This window comes from Vanacampus margaritifer, chromosome 13, assembly GCF_051991255.1.
Source record: "Vanacampus margaritifer isolate UIUO_Vmar chromosome 13, RoL_Vmar_1.0, whole genome shotgun sequence".
NCBI lineage: Eukaryota > Metazoa > Chordata > Actinopteri > Syngnathiformes > Syngnathidae > Vanacampus > Vanacampus margaritifer.
The window spans coordinates 20,082,132-20,109,049 of NC_135444.1; the positions used below are offsets into that span (position 1 = coordinate 20,082,132).

At 42.8% G+C, this 26,918-nt stretch overlaps 1 protein-coding gene across 9 annotated transcripts in view; it reads right to left on the reverse strand.

Moving 5' to 3' along the window:
* The window catches only part of ptprfa (protein tyrosine phosphatase receptor type Fa), a 43,743-nt gene that overhangs the window by 4,702 nt on the left and 12,123 nt on the right, over nt 1–26,918 (reverse strand). For 2 of the 9 annotated variants that reach the window (XM_077583903.1, XM_077583904.1), the window contains 27 exons: nt 26,399–26,553; nt 26,187–26,332; nt 24,231–24,372; nt 22,323–22,511; nt 20,806–20,823; nt 19,661–19,771; nt 18,870–18,881; nt 15,938–16,207; nt 15,255–15,836; nt 14,827–14,963; nt 14,041–14,185; nt 12,991–13,299; nt 12,210–12,403; nt 9,186–9,303; nt 8,353–8,934; nt 5,809–5,906; nt 5,479–5,735; nt 5,313–5,391; nt 4,185–4,394; nt 3,858–4,021; nt 3,691–3,702; nt 2,727–2,839; nt 2,542–2,574; nt 2,033–2,130; nt 1,041–1,164; nt 792–967; nt 613–732 (listed from right to left, as the gene is read on the reverse strand). In XM_077583903.1, coding sequence (XP_077440029.1) covers nt 613–732; nt 792–967; nt 1,041–1,164; nt 2,033–2,130; nt 2,542–2,574; nt 2,727–2,839; nt 3,691–3,702; nt 3,858–4,021; nt 4,185–4,394; nt 5,313–5,391; nt 5,479–5,735; nt 5,809–5,906; nt 8,353–8,934; nt 9,186–9,303; nt 12,210–12,403; nt 12,991–13,299; nt 14,041–14,185; nt 14,827–14,963; nt 15,255–15,836; nt 15,938–16,207; nt 18,870–18,881; nt 19,661–19,771; nt 20,806–20,823; nt 22,323–22,511; nt 24,231–24,372; nt 26,187–26,332; nt 26,399–26,498 — 4,539 coding nt within the window. In that variant the 5' untranslated portion in view covers nt 26,499–26,553. The remainder of the gene's footprint in view (nt 1–612; nt 733–791; nt 968–1,040; nt 1,165–2,032; nt 2,131–2,541; nt 2,575–2,726; nt 2,840–3,690; nt 3,703–3,857; nt 4,022–4,184; nt 4,395–5,312; nt 5,392–5,478; nt 5,736–5,808; nt 5,907–8,352; nt 8,935–9,185; nt 9,304–12,209; nt 12,404–12,990; nt 13,300–14,040; nt 14,186–14,826; nt 14,964–15,254; nt 15,837–15,937; nt 16,208–18,869; nt 18,882–19,660; nt 19,772–20,805; nt 20,824–22,322; nt 22,512–24,230; nt 24,373–26,186; nt 26,333–26,398; nt 26,554–26,918) is intronic. The other 7 variants (XM_077583906.1, XM_077583908.1, XM_077583905.1 and 4 more) reach the window with 7 other exon arrangements.

Genomic DNA, 26,918 nt, shown 5'->3' on the forward strand with positions numbered 1-26,918 from the left:
CATCAGGAAAAAAAAGTATATTTCTATCTGTTTCCGTTTTGCAGCCATTAGCATTAGAATATAGCGAAGTTTCATTATTATTCACAAATCTGCTTAAAATGTGGGTAAATCAGCTTGTTTGCAACATGGCCCTGGTTGATCTCTTCTACTCTGCTGCCACCTGCTGGCCTCTTTTGTAATAACTACCATTGCTTCAACCGTTTTGTGCAGTTGAGAGGCTGCATCAAAGCCTTCTGTATGCTCTAATATAAAAAAAAAACATTAAAACATATCAATAAGTCTTTGAGACACTTAAAACATTTAAAATAGAACGTCTTTATACGTTTCTGGGAGCAAAGGAGTTAAATTATGACTGTAAACTACATTAGTGGTATATAACATTGAATATGATCTAAATATGGCACATGTATAGAGGTACATTAGAGGTGTATGAGATTAAAAATGTTACATTAGAGGTGTATGGACAATTGGACATTAACTCATTCACTTCCAGTCCAGTTAAAATGGATCTTTGACGTCTGTAGTCGTCAATGGCATTTAATGTGGATGCATTTGTGGTATATAGCTTTATATATGATTGAGTTCATGATACGTATGGTACATTAGCCTGACCTTGTAGAGTGCAAAGGTGCGTACGCTGTAGGTGGCCAACTCCACAGTGTCCAACATGGTCACCTGGATCATGCCGTAGGTTTCAGTGCCACGACTGGGCCAGTATTGGTCGCACTTCACCTGCAGGGACACACACATGAACATCCTCCTCTTCCTCATAATCCTCATCACACTCGTACCCGCGACTTCTCCTCCAGGCGCGTCATCATGACGATGGTTGAGGTGCGCTGCTCCCACACGAGCCTCCAGAAGTCTCCAAGGGTGTCGGGCAGCGGTCCCTGCGTGGCGATGTAGGCGTTCTGCTTCCTGTAGCCGTCCACGTAGTTGGCGTTGATGTAGTCGCTGCCGGGAACTCCTGCCGTGAGACCGCATTGGAGTCAAATGAGCTGGGTCAAAAGCTGCAAAGCGAGAGGTGGGTTGGTGCTCACCGTCCACGGGTGCGAGGAGGACTCTGGTGTGGTCGTAAGCGATGACGTTGGCGTAGCGATTCTTTGGCTTGTTGATCTCCATGTTGGAATGTTCCCATGTGAATTGCTGACCGGGGTCAATGGACTGAAGGGAGACACGTAAATGTTGCCTTGATTACACGTATCCATCCCAAAAATTCTTTGGATTCACGCCAATAAAAATCGCAATGTGATACGGTTCACTACTATTGCAATACTAACAATTCACATAAATATAAATTAGGGGTGTCAAAATTAGTGCGTTCATTTTGAGTTAATTTAAAGTTCCTTTAACACCACAATTTTTTTTTAACGTGCGATTAATGACCATACTTGGAAAGCCTGTACTGGGGGATTCCATTCGCAACACAGCAGGCACGTCCATGTCAAAATTTAGCAGTAATAAATTTAATAATTAATAATGCATATACTTGTGGGTTCAAGTTGTATTTTAATTTTTTTTAAATGTGTAGAATTTAACAAGTTACTTCATGTTAAAGATTAGATCGCTCTTAATATGAAAAGAAAAATGCACTGAGCTGTCACCATCGTCTTACAAATGCAATTATGCCACCTAGTGGCAGAAAATGACCTCAAAAGAAATCAATATCACACTTGTTTTTTTACAGTACAGGACATCTTTTTAATTTTAACACAATTTTATGAATTATTATGAAATTACTTTATTAAGAACTAAAAGATGCAGCCATATTTCTATTAATTTAAAAACATTTTCCACTTTTAAAAATATTTTATTGTACTTTTTATTGTGCATTTAGAACAGGTGTAAAATTTCCGATTAATCGTGAGTAAACTATTGAATTAATTAAAATAAAAACTTTAATCGCCTGACACCCCTAATATAAATACAAAATCATTCACACTCCCAAAATTGTTGCATAAGATTTGGTCAATACATTTTGAGGTATTTGTACTTCAATTAGTGCGTTTATGCGAGTGTGTGTGCATACTACCTCGTACTCCTGCGAGAAGCGCAGGCCGTCGTTGGCCTTGAGTCGATCGATGTGGTCGGCCAGGTCGCAGGCGGCGATGGGAGGATGTTGTCTCATTCCTAGTGGAGAGACCACACACGAGGTGAAGAAAAAACTTGAGCTCACACAGACACACTCAAACAAATACATACACTAAAGCAAAGCCGGCCCAAGGCTAATTAAGCACCTGCCTAGGGACCCCTGATGAGAAATTTGGTGGAAAACATGCTTGTAATATCAGTAAAACATGAGGGGAAAAAAATGTGGTTCAGATTTTCTGCAAAATGAAAAGAAAAAATCTAATAGACCCAAAAATTGATGTGGCGGGCCGAATCTGGCCCTCAAGCCTTCCGTTTGACACCTACGGCGTAGATGACGTTCATCATAAGAGAGCAATCAAAAATTTTGACCTCAAAAGTATCAAAATTAAACTTTGCTTAGGTCCCTAGGGACACATGGGCCAGCTCTAGGTGAGGCGAATGACAACTAACTTGGTGTAGTTGGACAACTGAGGGTGCTGCCACCTGTTGGGAGGAGGGCAAAACGTCACAAATGGTTCAGTGGACTGGAAGTGATGTAAGGTGTGGATTTTGTGTTTTGCACACACAATAGCTTGCCAATCGAAATCAACAGTGTGAAGGTGTGTTTTTGTGCGTTCGCATGTGTGCGTGCGTGCCTTGCGTCTGATAGTTGAGCCTCCTCATCTCCACGGGGTCGGCCGAGTTGGCCAGCAGTGAGTCCTTCACGCCTGCCATATGCTCGTCTTTGGACGACAGAGACGTTCGCTTCCTGGAGGAAAAAGAACAACAGAGCATTGAATTAAGTAGCATTGGAAAGGTAGCATTGAATAAAGTAACATTAAAAATGTAGCACTTAAATATCACTGAACAATGTGGTATTGAATAAAGTGGAACTGACTGAATAATGTACTTTGGAAAAGTGGTATTGCATGAAATTATGAGTACTAAAAAAGTAGCGTCGGAAAAGTAGCTTTGAATGAAGTAGCATTGAAAAAGCATCAATGATTTGAAAATATAGCTTAGTATAAAGCATTGAAAGAATAGTGATGAGAAAGTAGCGTTTAAAAAGTAGCTTTGAATAAATGGCAATGAATAATGTACTTTGAAAAAGTATCACTGGTAGTGGAAAAGCAGCAGTGAATATCAGCATTCAGAATAAATTAGTTTAACATTGAATAATATAGGTTTGATTTTTGAATACTGAAAAAAATGCATTGATAAGGTAGCAATGAGTAAAGTAACATTACAAATGTAGCATTTAAACAGTAGTAGTGAATAATAATAAATAATAAATAATAAATAATAAATAATAAATAATAAATAATAAATAATAAATCATAAATAATAAATAATAAATAATAAATAATAAATAATAAATAATAAATAATAAATAATAAATAATAAAGTCATTTGAAAATATAGTAAAAAAAAAAAATTAATAAAACATTGAATAAAATTCCATTGAATAAATCCAATCTATTTTCTATACCGCCTATCTTATCAGGATGCATTTATCAAAATAAAATTGAAAAAGCGACATTGCAAAAGTAGCACAAAATAAAGTTCCGTAGTAAAAAGAGTACAAGGGGATTGTTAAAAAAAAAAAAAGCGCTCGCTCACCTTTCCTGTTTGCTGCATCCAGAGAGAGAGGGAGAGAGGGAGAGAGAGAGAAGAAAAGCAGCCGGCAGAGAAAGAGTTCAAAGGTCAAGAACATGACATTCAATGCAAACGCTAACTTGTGTCAAAAAAAGGAGCGCTGCAGTTGTGTGCAATTCAGTGTCACTGACCTCTTGAACAGTAGAATGGCGATGACGATGATGACGATGAGGATGACGGCCAGCACGGGTCCCATCACCCAAAGCATCTCGGGATCCTCGGAGTGGCGCGCCATCCCGCTGTGGAGCTTCACCAGGATGGCGTCCGAGAACGGGCTGGCCGCCAGCGTCCTCTGCTAAAAAATGGGCCAAACGCCAAATGTAAACATTTAGCATCAAACTGGAAAGAACGCAAGACGATGTTAACAGTTTATATTCTTGTCTTTTTTTTCTCGCCACACTTGTTGCGGCATTCTTTTCTTTGTGTGCTTCTTTTTTTTTTGCAATGGAGACTCTTACAGACTCGCGGTCCGTCAACTCGGCCAGTACGAAGAATCGGTACTGCTGTTGCCCTGGCAACGCCTTGTTGCGGAAGTCGTGGTACACGTGATCGTCACCCAGCGTGAACACCTCAGGAAGCGAGTCCAGCTTGGCCGCCACGTACGGCCGCAAGAAGTCGCTCTCGAGTTGCCTCCTCTTCCTCCGGGCGTCATCCTCCCCTTCCAGGAGCTATACAAAAGATTAAAAAACAAAACAAAAACTTTAACATGATTGATGGGATCCAATGTCGACACAGGTTTTTTTTCCCCCTATTGTCTCATTGAACAAGTTATGAGATTTTATGAGGCTTAAAGGGGAAGTCACCCCCACCCAAAAAAATGTTTTGACAATAATATATGTTCAATGCAGCCGAAATATGGTATTCTGGTTAATATTGCGTTAGTGGAATATGAGTTAAGCAGCAAAATCCAGCAGTTTTTTTTATCCATTATAGAGGGTGGCCATTTTGCCACTTGCTGTCGACTGAAAATGACATCAATGTTGCTCAGGTCTCAGATAACAACCAATCACAGTGCAGCTTTAGTAACAGGTGAGCTCTAATTGGTTGTTGCCTGAGCCATGAGCAACTGTGATGTCATCTTCAGTCGACAGCAAATGGCAAAATGGCCGCACCCTGAGATGGATAAAAACGGCTGGATTTTGCTTCATAACTCATATTCCAAAAATGACTAATGAGGTTACATATAACATAATATTGTCAATAAATGTTTAAGGTTGGCTTCCACTTTAAAGAACCCCGTACTTCATCTTGTTTTTGACAACTGAGGTAAAATAAGGTGTGTATAATAAGCATTTGTTAGTATCTATATTGTTTGAACTTATCAAGAGTATACTTAAATTAATGTACTTTTTCTCTGTTTTGTTTTTGTCCAATGTCTAAATCTATCTAGCAACATATGCTAGTTACCTTAGCTTTATTTTTTTACCTCCACCAAGCTCAAGTGGCATTGTTTTGATTGCCATTTGTTACAACATTAGTCTTACCATATTTAGATCAAATGTTGAGCCTTTGTGTACTTTTAGGGCCACCGTACTTCACCATGTTTTGACAAGTGAGCTAAAACAAGACACAGGTCACACACTTACCTCTTGGAGGTCCATGTCTTCAGGGTTCTCCCACCTCAGGGATGCTGGGGTGACCGGAACCACCACAACATAGAACCACCTGTACATTTGTAACATACGTCATAACGTACCTTAGCGATGTAGATGGAAACATCTGAATATGTTGAATATTCAGGACAGCACACACCTGAACGAGGTTTCCGACGGAACCCGAGGCAGCCGCAGCGTGACTTTCCCGCCCTCCTCCACGTCCTGCGGATACTCTGAAGGTTTGTTCAGGAGCAGGTCAGGAGCGGTCCGAATGGAGACCTGCTGTTGGAGGCCGCCGGCGCTGTTCCCGCGGCTCATTAGCACAAAGGAGTATTCGGTGTCGGGTGTGAGCTGTGTGATGAGCTTCTTCTTGAGTTCGCCGCGCACCTCCACGCTCTGCTGGTTGTAGAGGATCTGCCGGAGATGATAACATCGCCGCGATGATGGCATTGCTGCCGCTACTATACGTCGATTAGAGACTTCCTACCTTAAGGGGCACCTCGGACTCGAAGATCTCAGGAACATCCCAGGTCAGCAGCACGGACGTTTTCGTCACTGCCTTCACACCAAAGTTCTTGGTGAATACTGAGGGAACAACAGAAGGATTGATGATTTATTTTCATTTGACAAAACTTCATTTCGTTGTTTCTTAGCTCTAGTTACTTCAGCGGCTGTGTGTGGTCAAAAACCAAGTCAAAAAGCAAGCTAAGAACCAAGTCACAAACCTAGTTGAGAACCAGTCAAAAACAAGGGCGAAAATCAAGTCAAGAGCCAGTCAAGAAACAAGTCTAGAACCAATAGAACCAAGTCAAAAAGCAAGTCAAGAACCTGCCAAAAATCAAGTTAAACATGAAGTCAAGAATGAGTCATGAGGCAAGTCAAGTCAAGTTAAGAACCAGTCAAGAACCAGATTAAAATCCAATCAAACCAAATCAGTCAAGTACTCAATCAAGAACCAGGAATTTAATAAGTCAAGAACCCTGTCAAAGATCAAGTCAAAAAGTGCCAGGCAAGAACCAAGTCAAAAAACAGTCACATACCCAGTCAAAATCAAGTCAAGAACCAGGTCACAAACCAGTCACGAACCTAGTCAAGAACGAGTCAAAAATCCAGTCAAGAACCAGGTTAAAAACAAGTCAAGTACCAGTTTATACCAAAGTCAAAAAGTGGCAGTCAAGAATCAAGTCAAGAACCACGTTAAGAACCTGACAAAAATCAAGTTAAACATGAAGTCAAGAATGAGTCATGAGGCAAGTCAAGTCAAGTTAAGAACCAGTCATGAACCAGATTAAAATCCAATCAAACCAAATCAGTCAAGTACTCAATCAAGAACCAGGAATTTAATAAGTCAAGAACCCTGTCAAAGATCAAGTCAAAAAGTGCCAGGCAAGAACCAAGTCAAAAAACAGTCACATACCCAGTCAAAATCAAGTCAAGAACCAGGTAATAATCCAATCAAGAACCAGGTCACAAACCAGTCACGAACCTAGTCAAGAACGAGTCAAAAATCCAGTCAAGAACCAGGTTAAAAACAAGTCAAGTACCAGTTTATACCAAAGTCAAAAAGTGGCAGTCAAGAATCAAGTCAAGAACCACGTTAAGAACCTGACAAAAATCAAGTTAAACATGAAGTCAAGAATGAGTCATGAGGCAAGTCAAGTCAAGTTAAGAACCAGTCATGAACCAGATTAAAATCCAATCAAACCAAATCAGTCAAGTACTCAATCAAGAACCAGGAATTTAATAAGTCAAGAACCCTGTCAAAGATCAAGTCAAAAAGTGCCAGGCAAGAACCAAGTCAAAAAACAGTCACATACCCAGTCAAAATCAAGTCAAGAACCAGGTAATAATCCAATCAAGAACCAGGTCACAAACCAGTCACGAACCTAGTCAAGAATGAGTCAAAAATCCAGTCAAGAACCAGGTTAAAAACAAGTCAAGTACCAGTTTATACCAAAGTCAAAAAGTGGCAGTCAAGAATCAAGTCAAGAACCACGTTAAGAACCTGACAAAAATCAAGTTAAACATGAAGTCAAGAATGAGTCATGAGGCAAGTCAAGTCAAGTTAAGAACCAGTCATGAACCAGATTAAAATCCAATCAAACCAAATCAGTCAAGTACTCAATCAAGAACCAGGAATTTAATAAGTCAAGAACCCTGTCAAAGATCAAGTCAAAAAGTGCCAGGCAAGAACCAAGTCAAAAAACAGTCACATACCCAGTCAAAATCAAGTCAAGAACCAGGTAATAATCCAATCAAGAACCAGGTCACAAACCAGTCACGAACCTAGTCAAGAACGAGTCAAAAATCCAGTCAAGAACCAGGTTAAAAACAAGTCAAGTACCAGTTTATACCAAAGTCAAAAAGTGGCAGTCAAGAATCAAGTCAAGAACCACGTTAAGAACCTGACAAAAATCAAGTTAAACATGAAGTCAAGAATGAGTCATGAGGCAAGTCAAGTCAAGTTAAGAACCAGTCATGAACCAGATTAAAATCCAATCAAACCAAATCAGTCAAGTACTCAATCAAGAACCAGGAATTTAATAAGTCAAGAACCCTGTCAAAGATCAAGTCAAAAAGTGCCAGGCAAGAACCAAGTCAAGAACCAAGTCAAAAAACAGTCACATACCCAGTCAAATCCAGTCAAGAACCAGGTAAAAATCCAATCAAGAACCAGGTCACAAACCAGTCACGAACCTAGTCAAGAACTAGTCAAAAATCCAGTCAAGAACCAGGTTAAAAACAAGTCAAGTACCAGTTTATACCAAAGTCAAAAAGTGACAGTCAAGAACCACGTTAAGAAAAAAGTCAAAAAAACAGTCATGTACCCAGTCAAAATCTAGTCAAGAACCAGATAAAAATCCAATCAAAAACCAGGTCAGAGCCAAGTCAAGAACCAGTTAAGAATTAAGTCAAACACAGTCAGGAACCCAGTCAAGAAGCATTCAGTTGCCAAGTCACAACCAAGACAAAAACCATGTCAAGATCTCCCTTGCAAGGTTGAAGAGTGTGAGGGTCAAGTTGTGCCGACCTGGCATTGCGGTGGACATGGTCCTGCTCTGAATGCTGGGGCTGAGCGGTCCGCCCCCCTTGGCGGTGAAGGCCTGCACGCGGATGTCGTAGGTGGTGTCGGGCTGCAGGCCGTTTAGGCTCATGCGCGTTTCCGCGGTGGCGTCGGAGCTCTCGTTCTGGCTGTTGATGTCGCGGTAAACCACCACGTACTTGACCATCTTCCCGTTGCGCTCCGCCAACGGGGGCGGCTCCCATGCCAGTCGGGTGGAAGTGGCGGTCAGGCCCACCACGCTCAGGTTGAGAGGGTAACTGGCGGGCGTGTCCTCGGGGGTGTTGATCTCCTTCACGTACTCTTCGCCGTTGCCCGCTCGGTTCTTGGCGCACAGTTTGAAGATATAAGCGGCCCCCTTGTGGAGGCCGGTGACGGTGAAGTGGTCGTCGGTCTTGTGGAAGTCTCTGACGGCGAAGGCGTCCTCCTCGGCCCGCTTGTACTGCAGCCGGTAGCCCATGTGCTCGCCCACCATCTCCTTGGGCGGCTGCCATTGGATCAGCGCCGTGTTGCCGATGGTGGTGCTGATCATCATGGTGGGCTTGCCGGGAACTGTAAACACAAAATAAGATAGTGACGTTGGATGACCCTCAATATAATGATAAGATGTTTACATGTTTGTAAACAATCAGGATAAGTGAGTGACTACTGACCTGAAATGAAACCGAAACAAAAACGTGCTATTTTGGGGGTTGTGCTACCAAATATACACCAAAAATTTTTTTTCTTTTCTAGATTTCTGAAACTTTTCTCAATGGCTCTGCAGGGTTTCTTTACTAACGCCACGACTTTTGCTAACGCACCTGCCCCCGTGGTGGTGACCAGCCGGGCCTTGCTGTGGGCGCCATCTCCCTTGGTGGTGTACGCCGCCACCGTCAGCGAGTAGCTAGTCTCCGGCAGCAGGCCCGTCAAGATGGCTTCCTGTTGGGAAAGGAATCAAAAACTTTTTGAGAACTGGTTCTCAGTTGTTTTTTTTTAGTAAAATTCTTACTAGAAATGTTTGCTTTAAAAGAGCTAACCTTGAGAACTAAGTTGAATACGCAATTTGCAGCACTAATTGTTTTACTTACCTGATTAGAATTGCTAAGAGAATCAAATAGGAATCAGCCGATAAGCAGTAACAATAATGTGATCATAATCATAATTCTTTTAAATCAATTAACAACATCACTGGACACCACCAGGAATTCAAAATGGAGGACATGACAGAAGAGCTGTTTATCCACCAGACAGGTGAACGACATCACACTGAAAACTTAAAGGTTAAAAAAAGAATGAAAAAAAAAAGAAAAGTCATTTGTTGTTTGTAGAGGTCCAGTGAATGCAGGTGTGTTGAAAGAGGAGGCAGGTGAGGTCACAGTAAGATGGCAGCCGGCGCTGGAGCAGAACGTTCTGCCGGTGGTCTCGGCCGCGTTTTGTTTTGTTCACCCGGAGGAGCGTCGCAGCCGATTTGCAGCTTTCCCGTCTCATCCCGGCCAGCCGCCAAATCCGAGGCGTTCCGATGCAAGCCGCGCGGCTGCCGTGGGTGTCTCTCCAGGGACCTGTCTCACGGCCTCAGCCTGATAAGTTTAGTGGCGCCCCCTGGCTGTGCTGATGCTGACAATGACGCTGATCGGAGGCAACGTGCAATTTCCTCTTCACCTTACACAACACGCACCGCATTCACTCGGCTTTACAGTGCAGCCACACCTGAGCCAAAAATGCTAATAAACGTTAGCACACAACAATATTAGCAAACTTCCTTTTAGAGCATTATTCTAAAATGGAATACATTAGTATTATTTTCTTCAATAATCTAGACTTAACAACCTCCCATATTGACAACGTGAAAAATGTTTTGGGGAAATTTTGGCAGATTTATTAAGGATAAAAACCTAAGCCACAAGCTTGGCACACTTAGTTTGACCCATTTCATCTTTTTGGAGGAGCACCATCAGGTTGGCTGGCGCACACTTCTAGAAATGCTCTGGACTCTGGATGGGCCGCTCCATTCCCAGCCAATCCGAGTATGCCGGCCAACGACTGCACAAAGACAGCGTAGCGTGACATTACATCCGATCACTATAACTAACATGTAGAGAACCCAATGACGACCAGTCAAATATACAGACATATGGAATCCAAGTCACGATTGACTGCGTGACCTTGTAACGCTTCGTGGAGTGATCAGATAAGATTGGTCGCCATCAAGCTGCTCGCCTGAGTTCCCCAAAACAAAACAAACAGGTCACGTGACCAAAAAGCATCACACCCGGCATGTCGACACGAAAGCGAGAACAGGAAGATGCTGAGAAAACGTGAACGGGTTCGAGTCAAACGTGAGGACACAACTTTTTTTTTTTTGGGGGGGGGGGACTTTATTTTCACATTATAAAATTTACCTTGTTCAATCAATTGTAATATTACTTTTATCGTAAAATTAAGATTTTTTTCCTTATAGTATTTTTTTTAACCCCTCATTTTTTGTGATTGATAATTTTGTCATAAAAACAACAAAATATTTATCGGAATTTTAGAATGTTATGATTTTTATTATGAAAAATTAAGGCACGATAGATAGATAGATAGATAGACAGACACTGTATTTTATGAACCCACTTTATGAATCCTTAGGGAAATTCCAGGTGTGATATTCCACACTGTATAAGGATTAGATGATTGCCTGAATGTTTTCTGTAATCATCCTATTTGTTTTCAACGAGGACGTCTCAGAGGAGACGCAATGCGTGTCCTCAGACAAAAAAATGAGATGATTCAGATTGTTCGGGTGCGCGTGGGCACGTCTGTGCGTGTCGCACTCTTCCTCAACCTCATCCTCCTGGCACCCTCAGGCCACGTTCCATTTCCCTCATGCAGGCTGATTCTTATCCGCGTTGCCAAAAAAGAAAAAGGAGAGTGGGAAAGTCCGAGTTAATCTCCTTGTTTTGCACACGGTTTGTTTCCAGGGTGACTTTTCTTGGTGTGACTTGATGGAGCGTCTTTGCTTTCTTTTCTTTTCTTCTTGTTTTGTTTGGCTTGCGTGGGTTTTGTGACAAGCAGGGCAAGATTTCTGTCCAATACTTGCACTTGCCCCAAAGGGGGTAGACAACAGGAGACTAATTGTGTCTCCTTATATGTTATCTAATATGTTTAATATGTTTATGCTTTATTCCACTTTTCTACTCCCTATAAATGTCCCAATACTTTTGTCCACGTTGTCTTCGCTTTCAACTTCCTGTCTCAATACTCTTGTCTACATTGTCTTCATTTTCCACTTCCTGTGTTCTGATACTTCTGCCCAAACTCGACATTTTCTCCAAGGCTCCACATTTTCTAAGTGTCCTAATACTTTTGTCCATGTTGATGGGTGACATTTTGACCGGATTTTCTTCCTGTCCCAATCCTTATGTATACTGCACTTTTTTTTCTTTTTTACTTCTTGCGGGTGTTTCAAAAACTTCAAGTGTTGTAACATCCACAGGAAGTAGGAGGGTGTCCCAATACTTTTGTCCAAGCCCCACAATTTATTCAATTCCTGTAGGTGTCCCAATATTTTTGTCCAAACTTCACTATTGATGTACTGTAAGCATCCAAATACTTTTGTGGAAACTTAAAGTATTGGGACAAGAAGTAGGAAGGTGTCCCAAGTTAGATTATTAAAAAAAAAATATATATATTAGAACAAAGTAAAACCAATTTTACTCAATTTACAAAAAAATTGAGAGATATGATTTTACATGTGACCTCATCAAATACATTTGGAAATATTTGAATTTGTACATAAATGTGGGCAAAAAGTATTAGGACACTGATTGTTTGTGAGTTTGAATTTGAAAACAAGCGAGTACCTGAGCGTCAGGGTGGGCAACGTCCACGATGAGGGGCTGCCCGTGAGGCTCGCCTCTCTCCATTCTGGAGTAGACGATCTGGTAGCCTCGGACGTGGCCATTCTGCTTGATGGTCAGCGGCGGCTTCCAGCTCACACGCACCGCCGTGGCGTTGACGGCGTCCGCCTCCACCTTTCTGGGCGGTGCTCCAGGCACTAAACACATACAACAACAATCGGGTGGATGCCACGGAGTTCCGACTTCCGGCTTTTACACATCAGCGCCGCTTCCGGCCAGCAGCCGTGTTCCAACACTCTACCCCCCCCCCCAACCGCTTCGGACACTGAGACAGACACTACACACTCGCAGCCTCGCACCCGTCGACGGGAACACGCAACCGTGGGGCACAAAGACGGAAGCACAAGTACACACGTCGCAAACCGGAAACGGAAACAAAGTTGATGGGTGAAAACAAGGAAGTCGGAAGTCCCGCCTCCTCCGTGGCATATAGTCCATAAAAACAACAAGATGGTTTTTATCATTGGAAAATGTGGTAAGTAAAATAATGCATATTTAAATAAGCTCCAAAATATAACAAATCATTTAGATTTGCATAATAAATGTGTTTAAATTAAGAATGACTAATAACTACGGTAAATAATATTAAACGGAAATAACAAACTAAACATCAGCATCTCTGCAAATTTTCATGGAAAGCGATTAGACAAAAACACAAATGTTCTTCCAAGGAGGATGAAAGAAGGCCTTTGAAATTCCCGGCGATGTCTTCCCATCCACGTACCGTCCTCCTGCGTCCTAACGTAGGCCGGCGGACTCTCCGGCCCGGGCCCGACGTCGGTGACCGCTCGCACCCACACGGAATATTCCGTCCACTTTTCCAGACCCTTCAGCACGAAGCTACGCTCGTCAGCACTGATGCCCAACACCCGGTGGCGCTCCCTGTCCGGCGCGCAGTAAGCGAGGGAGTAGCCGGTGACAGCGGCGGCAGCATCGTGGGGCCCGGGTGTGGCGGGTGGTGGCGCCCAACTCACTTGGATGCTGGTGGAGCTCAGGCTGAGCAAGTGGACGTCCTGGGGGGGCACCGAGGGGGCTGATGGGAACACAGACGCAGATGGAAGACAAAGTGCTAACATGAAAACACACAAAAAGTATGCACACATGGTGAAATGGCACAAAGACACAATGTGGCGGGGGAGCGAGGACTGACTGGAGATGACGGTACAGGTCGAAGTTGGGCGTAGTGAGGCCTGGTTATCAGCGATCTAAGCTAACATGATAGCTAGAGGAACAAGCCATCTTGTATTTTGTCTTGAAGAGTCCAGTGAGGGTTTAATGAGGACCAGTTTGCATCGTGCTAATTTAGCACAGATCCAAAGGATGTTGCCCCCTTCTCTGAAATCTTCAGGGCCCAAGGAACATTTTGCTCCCTTGTCTTTCATATTCGGTAGTACAGCGATTGTGTTTATAGTCCAGTTAGCATTTTGCTAAACTAGCAAATATCCAGAGGAACATGTTGTCACCTTGACATGTCTCCTTGTCTTTGGTATTGTAGAATCTCCCATGTCTTTTAATCTCAGGAAGTCCTGTGAGTGTTTAGGGTCCAGTTAGCAACATACTAACCCAGTACAGATCCAGAGGAACCTTTCGCCACCTTGTGTTGCTCTTGAGGAGACCGGCTAGCAGAATGCTAACCTAGCACGGCTCTTGGATAATTTTGCTAGCGTGTCTTTGGTCAGTGAGTCATTTAGGATCAGTTAGCATCATGCTAACGTAACCCCCCCGCCCCACACACACACACACACACAATCCTGAAAACACATTTTTCACTTACTGGATCGGGCGGTCCTGCCTTCGACGGGTCTCGTGAAAACTCCTAAACCCATCTCAGACTTGGCGGCCAGGGTGAAGACGTAGACGGTGTCGGCTTTCAAATCATCCACGGCGTATGATCCAGTGGGTTCAAAGGTCACGCTGTGCTGCCAGAGCACAATCAGCATGGTTCATCAAATGTCAACCATCTTGGATCTTCTTCCAATTCAGGGCTGGGCAAACTTTGGTGCTCAAGGGCCAGTTTTTATTTTATTTTTTATTTTATTTTTTTTATAAATGGGGCTAGCTCATTTGTAGATAAAGAAAGAAATGTTTATAAAATAAAATACCTTTTAAAAAATTGTAAATTAGAGTAAACGCGGCAGCCATGCAGCATTATGTTGCCTCAAGATTGAAAGTCTGGATGTTTTTTTTTAAGACAATAACAATATTAGGCTAGATAAGATACATTTGAGTAGGCCCATTTTGTTAAAAATTGATTGTTGTTGAGTAAACGCGGCAGCCATGCAGCATTATGTTGCCTCAAGATTGAAAGTCTGGATGTTTTTTTTTAAGACAATAACAATATTAGGCTAGATAAGATACATTTGAGTAGGCCCATTTTGTTAAAAATTGATTGTTGTAATGCTACGTTGAAAAAGAAAGTGCATCAGCCACGAAGGTAAGGGTGTACTGAATCATTTCTGCCGATTCTGCTGATTCCACGTCAAATAATCACATTCAAATGTGCCCCTGCCCTTGCCCAGCCCTGATCAAAATGGTAAAGATGAATCCAAAGTCCATCTACCTTCTCCTGAGGGTCGTTGGCCTCCCAGTAGCGCAACTCGTACCCGACAACCGGGTCCTGGACGGGCCATAGCCACGACAGCATGATGCGAGAGTCCAGCTCGGCTTCGGCTTCCAAATCTGAAGGCTGAGCAGGAACTGAAGAAGGATGAAGAAGAATCTGTGTTTGATTTATGAGGGTGTAAAAAGGTGCAATTCAGTAATAACTGAGAAGGTCACTTGACTTTGTTGGTGGCTTTTATCTTTCACATGCAGTGTGTAGTCATTTTTCTCCCAGTAGTTGTAAAAGTCGGGGCCACTACGACTATTTTGAGTTGTATGCACTAAATTGATCAATTATTATGTCATTAATTAGTATATTATGGTAGGATGTGATACGATAATATGATACGGAATAGGAGGCGATTGAAAATATTTGGATGCACGCACCTCCTTGCTGCATCTTGATGAGCAGGACGTTAGACGGGGGTCCGTCACCCACTGAGGTGAAGGCCAGCACCCTGAATGCGTAGGTGGCATCCGGGACCAGTCCGGCCACGGTGGTCAGCTGACTGTCATCCGTGTTGTGTTTGTTCCAGGCGCCGAGCGGCTCCTGGGGATCGGCACTGTAGTAGACCCGGTATCCCCGAACCTGCCCGTTGGCCTCCTCGGGGGGCTCCCATTGGACCAGCACGGTGTTGGGACTCAGCATCCGGGCCTGGACGCGAAGAGGAGGTGAGGAAGGCGCCTGCTCGCTGGTGCGTGTGTCCACAAGGGCCCCAGGCGGGCCCCTGCCCACGTTGTTGACCGCCATCACCCGGAATTCGTATTGGGAGAAGGGGCTGAGACCGCCGATGCTGTAGCGAGTGGTGGCCACGCCGTCAACCTCCTGGAAGCCGTTGTCTGATGCCTTAGCTCGGTACTGGATCACGTAGTAGGACACGGGCTCCGAGGTGCCCGAGTCCCACGTTAGGGTGACGCTGGTGGCGGTGGTCTCGGTCACCGTCAGGGAGGTGGGGGGTTTGGGCAGGGCTGGGGGGGTCACAGAGAATTAAATGGAAAATAGTAGCACCCATTGGTGGGAAATAATCCCAAAACTCGCATTGACCAAAAATATAGGGTTTTTTTTCTACCTTTGACGGTGATCTGCGCCGTGGTCTGGATCACACCCAGCGAGGATATGGCCACGCAGGTGAAGTTGGCCGACTGGCGGATGTTATCCAGTTCCAGAACGTTGCGTCCGATGGGCATCTCCTCCTCGCGGGTCAGCTCAGTCTCGCCGCTCATCCACTTGACGTAGGGCATGGGGGCGCCCACCGCCACGCACGTCAGGTTCACGCTGCCGCCGGGCATCACCTCGTGGTGGGACGGCGGAATGGAGAAACGGGGTGGCACGCGACGAACTGCATGGGGAGGACGGAGGACGAGACGTGGCATCAGGGGAGGGTGCTTAGAGAAACGGACATCGGCACGGAAGATGGGCCTTGAGTTTGGAATCACTGATTAATCGAGTCAAATCTTTATATTGAATCAAAAATTGCATATCTGAGATCTCGATTGACCCTCACACAATGAGTTCTTAGATGAATTAGTGGACTCGACGGAAAACACAGCAGACTCGAGTTGACTGGATCAAGCTAGCGGACTCACAGGAAACACAGCAGTAGCTGATGATTTGATTCAACTGACTTGTGTTGATTTGGCTCACTGACTCGGGTTAGTGGACTCATTGGAAACATGACAGACTCAAATGTTTCGGTTCATTGACCCAATTTATTTTAGCTCACTAGACTTGTGATTTGGTCCTTTCACTCGAACTAGAGGACTCGCCTAACTCAGATGATTTGGTTCATTGACTCAAGTTGGTTTGGGTTACTGACTCGAGTTATTTTGGTACAACGGAATAGTTGGTTAGCGTGGGCCGCATGAACTTCAATGACTCAAGTTGATTTGACTCACCGACTGAAGTTAGCTGACTTGCAGGAAACTACAGATTAACTGACCCAAGATTTGGTCCACTGACTTCAGCTAGCATGCATCTGAAACAGGCAGGCTCATGTGACTTTGTCACTGACCAAAGCTGATTTGGTTCACTGACACAAACTAGCGGACTCACCAATAACACCACAGACTCAGGCGATTTGATTTACCGACTCGAGTTACCGGACTCTGGTATGACCACTGTGGACTCACCAGAAACGCATCAGACTCCAATGATTTATTGACTCAAGTTGATTTTGTTCACTGGCTCAAGCTAGCTGACTCACCGCAGACTCATGTGATGTGGTTAACAGACTCAAGTTGATTTGGTTCACCAGAAACGCCGCAGACTCTGATGATTTGGTTCACTGACTCAAAAAAGCGGACTCTCCAGAAACACTCAGATGAGATTTGACTTACTGACTCACTTATATGAACACAGATGGACTCTTGTCTTCACTCTCTTTGGTTCACTGACTTGAGTTGGTGGACTGACAGGAAACACTACAGACTTTGATGATTTAGTTTACTGACACGAGTTAGCGGACTCACCGCAAACACTGCTGGCTTTGATTATTTGGTTCACTGACTCAAACTTGCGGACTCACAATTAGGTTCACCGACTCGAGTCAGCCGAGTCGCTGGCAGACTCAAGTTGACAAGTGACTTAATTGAAGTGGATCATTTCAGTGAGTCAATCCATCCATTCACAGGTTTTGTTTTTACAATACCACATCCCAAAATGTTTTGAGTATGCGAGGATTTTGTTAAATAACGCAGCGTGGACGGCAACTTAAATGACACCAGCATCCTTAAATGGCTTCCAGATGTTTGTGGACACTCTTATTCTCAACAGTCACTGGATGAGGCGTGCTGTGTACCTAATGAAGTGGCCGGTTTCCCCGTTAAGAGGCTGTGTAGTTCTGACCATGCTGGCATGGAGGGAGGCGTTAGCACATTAGCATGTTAGCACGTTAGTCCGATCATGATGCAATCACTTTGATGTTTTTGAGTTTAACCCCCACGCCCAGGTTGCCATGACAACACTGGAATGCACGTAGCGAGGTGATGGGATGGAATCGTGCAAGGTGAGGGTTTGGGGGGGGTTGCAACATGTAAGGATTTTTATTTTAGCTGATATTTTTATTATTTTACTTAATCAAATACAAAATTTTGTCTTTACTTTTGTAAACCTTTTAATTTTTAATAATATGTCAGCATTTATGCTTTATTTTTATGAAATGAATAATCAAGGATTTATTTTATCTTTAGTTAACATCTAGCATTATTTACGTATACATTGGCATTTTTTTTTTTCATTATTTAAGTGAATAATTAAGTATTATTTTTCGAACTTTACTTGTATTACTACTTATATGAACAGCTTTCCTTATCTTATTTGAGTGAAATATAAACTTGTTTTTTATTGTAGTTACCAGTTGTCATTAGTGAACAATAACACTTTTTTCAATTAACTAACATTTCTTGTTATTTCAATCAAGTGAATATTTTTTTCACTTTATGCACCTTTCTTCTCAAATCAAGTCAATATTATTTCTTAATTTATCGAACATTTTTATTATACTTGAGTGGATTTTTTTTTTTTTAAACCTTATTCACTTTTTTTTTTTGCGAGCATTTTTCACAATTTTACTAAAGTCAATGATTTTTTTTTTTTTACTGTAGTCAATATTTGTCCTTACTTGCATTATTTTTTATACCATATTAACCATTATTTAAGTAAACATGATGCATGTTATTTAGTGATGACGGTGTGCTATTATTCGTGAGGTCAAACTTTGCTTTCATGCTTTTTTGTGAACAAAAAAAAAAAAATGTAAATGACCTGTTTGATTTCACAAAATGTGGAAAGGAGTCGAGTGCAGGCATCAACAGGCAAAGCGGTAGCAGGGAAAGGGGAACAGGTGTGGTCTCGGGGCACAGGCTGGGGTGGGGGTTCCGGGAGAGAGAAAGGGGATTGCGAGGGGGGAGGCCGGGACGGGCCTGAGGCGCCTGGCGACATGCCAACGCTGCCTGGCTCCAGTCCAGCGCACCTCCATGTCCAGGGCGAGTGTGGAAACAAACCTTCTCGCTGGTCTGCAGTGTTTGCAGTGTTTGGGTTTTGTTGGATAGGGATGGAAACGCAGGGGGAGTCGACAACAACAACAACGATGACAACAACAACAATGATGACAACAACAACGAGAGAAGGGAAGCCAGGAGGAAGGAGACAAGGAAAAACAGAGAAGAGTAAAACAGGCCCAAAATATGTTTAAACACACGCACACACGCAGATACACGCACACAGAGAAGCCTGATCCATGTTTGACCATTTTAAACATCATCATTGTTTCATCTTTGATTTAAATGTCTATTTGGCATCAGAATTACGGTCAACATTATGCACAGGACACAGATACACACACACACACACACGCATGAATGGATGGATGGACGGACGGACGGACGGACAGCGGACCAATTAAACTAACAAACAAATGAAAGGATGGATGGAAGAATGAATGGATAGATGGAAGAAAAATGAACAAATGGCTGGATGAATATATAACAGAGAAATGATTCATGGATCAACATTAAATGAATGAATGGTAGAACTATCGTCTGATGAAAAAAACAAAAAAACAGAACGAGAAGATAACATCACAGCTGTAAAGATAAAAAAAACAACAAGCACAATTCAAAATGGTGACTGTGCTTCTAGCTAGCCGGTGGCTAACTGCTAATATGGTTTAACAGTCATTTGAACACAAATCATTTAAACCAAGAAGACAAATGAAGGCAGCAGACAAATCTCCAGACAGGAAGTCCTGGCATGACGAGTGAGGAGGCCTTGGCGGAGGTTCTCCTGGTCTTACCTCGTACGTAGAGGTTCGCTGGAGCCGAGTATCTGGTCCCCGCTGAGTTGACGGCCACACATTCGTACTTTCCTTGGTCTGACTCCTCGCTGTTCTCGATCTGAAGAGCGCCTGCGGATGCATGTCAAAGGTCACATCAGCAATATCTTCCACTTAATGACTACTCAAGCGTAACAGAGTTCATATTCTCCTAGTAACATTAGCAGTTAGCCGTTAGCGCCTTTTAGTGTAGGGTATTCACTCTTTTTATATAATAATAACCCAAATTATGATACAATTTACTCTAAGTACAAGACAATTCATTGCAATTATAATACAATTAGCTCCAATTACAATATGATTAACTCAACAATGTGATATAATTCAGTCCAGAGTCAAGCCGGATGTTGGCGAAAATTCATTTCCTGTGTTGGCGGGCAGTTGTCGTTTGTCTTTTCACGCAAAACTTACCTGACATGGCAACTCCTCCTCATGTCCTCGTCATAAATATGTTTGAGAACTTTTGTCGGACATTTGTGTTTAACTTGAGACAGAAAACATAGACGTGTCAATTGTAGGCGCTGTGACATACTAATCATGCAGCTGTGACATGTTTTCAGAATACATTTGCGAAATGCATCATGGGATGGACTTGTAAGATGTCAACATTGTATGTGGAGCAGTGCTGACCTTTCGGGAAATGTTCCCCTAATTAGTACTAGCTGCGGGTGAAAAGTTTCGCCACCCTAGGACACTGTTTTGTTTCCAAAGAATTGAATCGGATGAACTAGTGCATTTGCAGTTTTAAACCAAAACCACAAACTAGCGAACGCACTGCTAACGTAAATACCAAATATTGGGTTTCACTCTAGTTAAGAGTCCTTGCGAAACTTTCTCTTGAATTAGTATTTGGAGCCCACAAGCGGCAAGTGTTCTTCTTAACTGTTGGCGCTAAGATGCAAAGTAAAGCATTGTGATTCCATTCAAATCAAGACAGAAAAGAACACTACAGCTTTTGAGTGTTCTTTTGATAAGAAGCCTCAAGTGTTGAAAGAGGACAAATGGAAATGATGATGATAACGTGGAGGTGGATGAGGAGGTCTGGTGATTTTGAGGGGTTCGGGTGGAGGTTGTTTGGGGGTAGTTCTGTAGTCTAGCATTCTTACCTCTGATCGGTGTACCACCTGGTGAGGTAAAGTCAATGCAAATAAGACCAGAAAGAAGTTTTCATTAGTCGGGGAGGAAGGAGACAACACAAGACTGTTACTCTTAATGTGTAATTAAAATAAGTATATACTAAGTATTTCTTGTTTTTACTAAGCTGTTATTAAGTGCTCTCCTCTCATGTTTTCATTCACACACTATCATTTTCTACAGGTGCTACTTTAAATGGTACACCCTGTTGTCAACATGGACTACAACTGATGTTTACACAGCTTTCAACAGTACACAACAGTTGCTAAGCTACTAGCTACTTAGTTCACCTTCTTACTCACTTAGCTAACGTTAAGTTATCTATCTCACTCATAAAGCAGCTAACTATTTTGATGCACTTTAGCTAACTGGATTTTACAAACAAATTGCTTACCGTTCTAACATCAAGCTGATCTAATCTGAATTACTCACAGACCAGCTAACAACCAGTGGCTAGAGTTTTTCCCAAGTACTGTGCTAGCCAGTTTTGCCAACTATGTTTTACCAACAAGGACGCAGCTAGGCTCGGGTTACACAAAGACTAGCTTACTTACAAGTTACAAAGCATTTCTTGGCTACACTCCAGCAAGTAAATGACCAACAAGCCGAGCTACCTGCTAACAAACAAATTCTTACACACATACCGAATATTTAGCTACAATCTAGCTAACAGGGTTTTTTTTGTTTTGTTTTTTACATATGCTTCATCACTACAGACTACTTAGCTAGCCTCGCGCTCTGTCAATCACAGACAAGATTAGTTTACCAAATACTATTTTATTTTATTTTATTTTTCCTGAATTGCAGATGCCTTGACCAAACTCTTATGAACTTACCGACCACTCAACTACATTGGTCACGACTGCTATATTAGGCCTAGCTAGCCTCGAGCTTACTACGCCAATGACTTATTAAATGTAATTTTAATTAGTAACCACTTAGCCACCTGCGTGGAGCTGCTCTCTGTTTATATCCATTGAGGAAAGCCAAATAAGCTAATTCTGCCGTTTTTGCTAACAATAGCACGCTAAATCTGTTATATGAGTCAGTCACATATGGAGGTGTGGTTACTATGCAGATGTCATGCATCTGGATAATAAACCAAGTCCCAAGACAAAGAGGGGCCCTGGAAGCTGTGTGGCCTCACTTGGCCATCAGCAGCTCTCCAAGGGCCCGGAGACCCGGGTGGGCAGACGGGCTGGACCTGCCATGACACTGCGGCGTCAACTGACAGATTTATGGGGTGTCATTGTGAAAAATAATAGTACTTTATTATCTTTTCACAATGTTTGCTTCAAGAGGGAGGCAGTGGAGCATTAATTAGCGAGTCCGGGGCACAGGTATGTTTGCCTTGGTGGAGGTCTTTCAGTGATCGTCTTTACAGCAGAGGGGATTCCAACCAGTCTGCTACCGCGTTACGTAGCGGCCATGTCGCGTGTCTAAGCGGTAGCCATGTTGTGTGTGGCAGCCATGGTGCGTGTGACTGTACCTGAGCGCAGCTGCTTGATGCGTCCGTTGCTGCTTTCGATGTCCACGGGCAGAAAGTCCTTGAGCCAGAAGATCTCGGGGTCTGGGTTTCCACTGGCGGCGCACAACATGGTGGCCGTGCGCGTCCTCTCCACCACCTTCAGCTGAGGACCCATGTCAATGCTCGGGAAGCCGTGAGGGATCTGCTCCTCTGACACAACATAGCATCTTTTTAAATACAGCCTACATTGAATTGTTAAAAAAAAAACGAAAGAAAAAAAAACAATTGTTTTAAAATCTGCTTTATAGAAAGGGCCTTAATAAAAATGTACTTGAATGCAGTATAATAGTAGTTCCTATGTTTAAGGTCTTGTTGGCCAATCAGAAGCCAGAAGAAAATCATTTGTTGAAAAGGGATATCGATTTGATTATTTTTATGTGCATGAATGGTAAATATTTACATTAAACCCCCTCTATCATTTCAAAATTACCCGATAACATTACTTTCAAAACAAATGCCTTACTATACAGATGATGTGATTCTGAAAAAAACTACAAAATTCTTTTGACTGTTTCGAACCACCACATCGGGCTGCGTCGTAACGTATGCGGAACTTAGATGTTCTTTTCCTTAGCTGAGATTCCAGCACAGATTTGAGAGCCGCTCCGGTTTCAAAACACATCGCGAACAAAGTGTGAACATGAGGCGCCCGCCGTTAAGGCGAGCACACTTGCAACCTGATCGGGCAGCCAAACAAAAGTGACTGAGGGGGGAATGCGGAGAAGGAACTTAAATGGGTTTCGCCACTGGATTCCATTGCACTGACCCAGCGCAACGCTATAGTATAGTGTGCTTGTCAGGTATGCAAAGTTGTACAATGTGATGTAAAAGTAAATAAAAAAAAGGTTTTAAAAAAAGTAAATACAGTAAAATGAGGAAATTAAAAAAAAAACACATAAAAATAAAATAACAATAAAAAATTATAAAATTATAGAATAGTGCAATAAAATGTAAATATAAGTTTAAAAAACACAATTAAAATCAGTAGTAAGCATAAAGCAGTTTAAAATATTACAATATAGCTGCAATAAAAAATTACATATAAAAAAGAATAAATAGCACAGCATAGCAGTACATATACTATATGTACAACATTAAAAGTACCTAATATACCTAAAAATATCAATAAAAATAGAAGCATGGTATAGCCAAAAATAAATACAGTAATAGCATATCTATACTTACTATAGAAATTTTGAGATCAACTAATAAATTGCTAGTGCCTAGCCCAGCTGTCTTAGGATATAAAAATAAAATTTCATCCAAAGTAAGCGGCTCAGAAAATGGATGGATGGATAAACGCGTCACTTTGACCGTTGGCATGTACTCGCCCTCCACGTCTTGACCTTGTTGTGGCGGCCGTGCAAACATGCGCGAAAACATGCGTGCGTGCGGCGGAAGTTATGCCTGCTGGATCACGTCTGTCCAGAAAACAGGTGCGCACCTCAGTATTTTTATGGATATTTCCCAGATCGCTGATACGGAATTGGGGGTACTAAAGGGGGGGGTAGGCTGTCAATTTAAGTGGGTAAGTGACCCAATACCGGGGTCGTGATAAGGAACACCCAGGTCTCGTTTCTGTGTGAAAGCTGCCAGCACGAATGAGGGTTTGAATTCGAACAACAAATTTCCCAGCTTTGTTGCGAGACAGAGCAGAAGCTGTGTTTAAGGGTATCCCACAAGGCCGGGACCGAATAGACAAAATTCACTCCTCCCACACTGTTGTCACATTACAGTGACGCCAAAAAGTCTAATGCTGTGTTTTTAGCCCCTTTACTTAGCATTTTTTTCCCCTGGGGCTTTTTTTCCGTGAGAAAGGTACCCTGTCTTGAGCCCCGTTCAGCCAGCGCACGGAAATGGGCGTCTTACCTTCCAGGACAGTGAGTTTGGCGCTGGCGTTGATCTCCCCCATGCTGTTGGCGGCGGTGCACTCGTAGACGGCTTCGTCACGGTGCGTCCTCAGCGGCTGGATGCGCAAAACTGAACCTGAGCCGTCATCGAACTCGATCACCTGCACGGATGGGAGACAGGCCTCGTTTGGCTTAGTTTAGGTTAGCCTAGCTTAGCTTAGTCCAGCCTCGCTTAGCTTAGTTTAGCCTAGTTAGGTTAGTCTAGCCTCGCTTAGCTTAGTCCAGCCTCGCTTAACTTAATTTCACCTAGTTTAGGTTAGCCTAGCCTAGCTTAGTTTAGCCTCGCTTAGCTTAGTTTAGCCTACTTTAGGTTAGCCTAGCCTATCTTAATTTAGCCTAGTTTAGACTAGTCTAGCCTATCTTAATTTAGTCGAGTTTAGGTTAGCCTAGCCTAGCTTAGTTCACCTTCGCTTAGCTTAATTTAGCCTACTTTATGTTAGCCTAGCCTATCTTAATTTAGCCAGTTTAGATTATTCTAGCCTAGTTTAGACTAGTCTAGTCTATCTTATCTTAGTTTAGCCTAGTGTAGGTTAGCCTAGCTTAGCTTAGCTTCCTCATCATTGCTGGGAAACGTAACTATTTTTCCGTGATCAAAAATTGGGAGGGTACAAGTAGTAGAAGCTAAAATGCATGAATGGGAGACCATGCAAGGATGGGCAACCTAAGTGATGGCGGGGGCCACAATTTATCATGATACATGACAAAAATTAAATTTTAAATCTGGAAAAAGAAAAAAATTAAACGCAGGCCCATCAAAATCAACATATATAACTGAATTGAAATGCATTTGGATTTATGTTTTAAACACAAGCAATAGACTCCCCCCCAAAAACAAAATGAGTAGAACCCCCCCCCCACGCACACACACACAATTATTATTATTATTATTATTAGTAGTAGTATTATATTGAAAAACATTGGGGGGGGGGGGGGGTTGTTGGGGGGAAGATGCTCTGATATTGGCATTTTATTAAGCTACAACCAAGGTTAGATGTGGAAGCGTTTGTTGGTGCGAGGACCACCTAGCGAGGAGGAAGTTTTGCGTCCAATGACACGCCTGGGTGGAGATCAGGTATGTGAGGGGTCTCAGAATTGGAATGGTTGTGGGTGGGGGGGGTGTTAAGTTAACGACTCCAAGGTCGGGCCACGGGGCTTTGCACTTCCGCCGCGGCATTCCTGCGCTAATGAGGGAGGGGGCGAACGGCAGTCTTCCCGACGGGGAGGCGTCACTTTGGCCTTTGGGCTTCACTTGGCAGCCGAGCGGGAAGAAGAAGACCAACATTCCTGGAGAACATTCCGTAGTCCCCGCAATGCCGCTGGCCAATTACGGCGCTCGGGTGTGCCGATGGCGGCTCGACGAGCAAAGAGAGGAGCGAGCATCATCCCAATCAAGCAACAACAAATTCTGTTTTGCTTCTGCCGGCAACTTAACAAATGTTCTCAAGGGTTCTTATAGGCGACGTAAAAGGTGTGAAATTTTCTTTACAAACAAACCGGATTGCGATAAGCTAATTTCTTAAATACATTCTCAAATGTGTCTTCTAGACAAAATGAGTTAAGACACACAAACAAACAAAAAACACCATAAATTAGCATAATTTTTTTTTTTACCTTTATATCATTTAAATTAAAATTCACATATGTATATATACATACACAAGTCAAAATATGTTTATTAATTTTTTTTAAAGATGCTTTCATTTGAATTTCAAATCGGTTCATTTATAGAAAATAGTATGTAAACAAAAATTTTGCACGTAGCATGAATTGTTCGTGGCCATTTGTAAGCCGACGTTCCACTGTATATTGAGAGTAAAGATCTTGTTTTCATTTACTTTTTTTAAGCCTTTTTAAAAAATAAAATCATGTCTATCACCAGCTGGTAGACTACATGCATGTCGTGCCGGCGCCGCACCTCAAATCGCTGCGAGCTGACTTTCTTGCCCTTTTTCATCCAGGTGATGCGCGGCTTGGGCTCGCCCACCGCCTGGCACACGAACGAGGCCACGCCCCCCGAGATGCCCGTCTGGTCGTCGGGTGACTTGACGAAGCTCGGCACACCTGCGAGGACAAACAGCGCCGTAAAGCGACGGGTACCGTAAATGATGCGTACCGTACTGTACTCACTGTCGGCGCGAGACGGCAGCGTCAGCCAGGCCAACGATAACGAGAGCACCAGGAGGGGAACGGCGCCACCGTCGGGCCGACAGATGCGGCCCATGCCCATCGTCTCCTCTCCGGCTGCTGATTGGCTATAAAATCACGCCGTCGTTAAGTGACACCTGCCCGGGAAAATAATTCAAAGTTAATTCATTCACTGCCATTGACGACTATAGACGTCATAAATTCATTTTAACTATTTATATTGGTTTAACATATTTTTCCACTTTTTTTAACAAGAGTATGAAAACCTAGAAAACTTTTTTTTTGTACATTTAGAACAGATACAAAATTTGTGATTAATCGTGAGTTAATTAGTGAAGTCCTGCAAAAAATTACAAATTTTAATCACCTGACACCCCTATTTTTTAATAATCTTTTCTTTTCTTTTTTTAAATAAATAAAATAATTGTAATTATTTTTTCCAATTTTAAATTTAAATTAATTTTTTAAAGAAAAGATTATTAAAAATTAGGGGCGTTAGGCG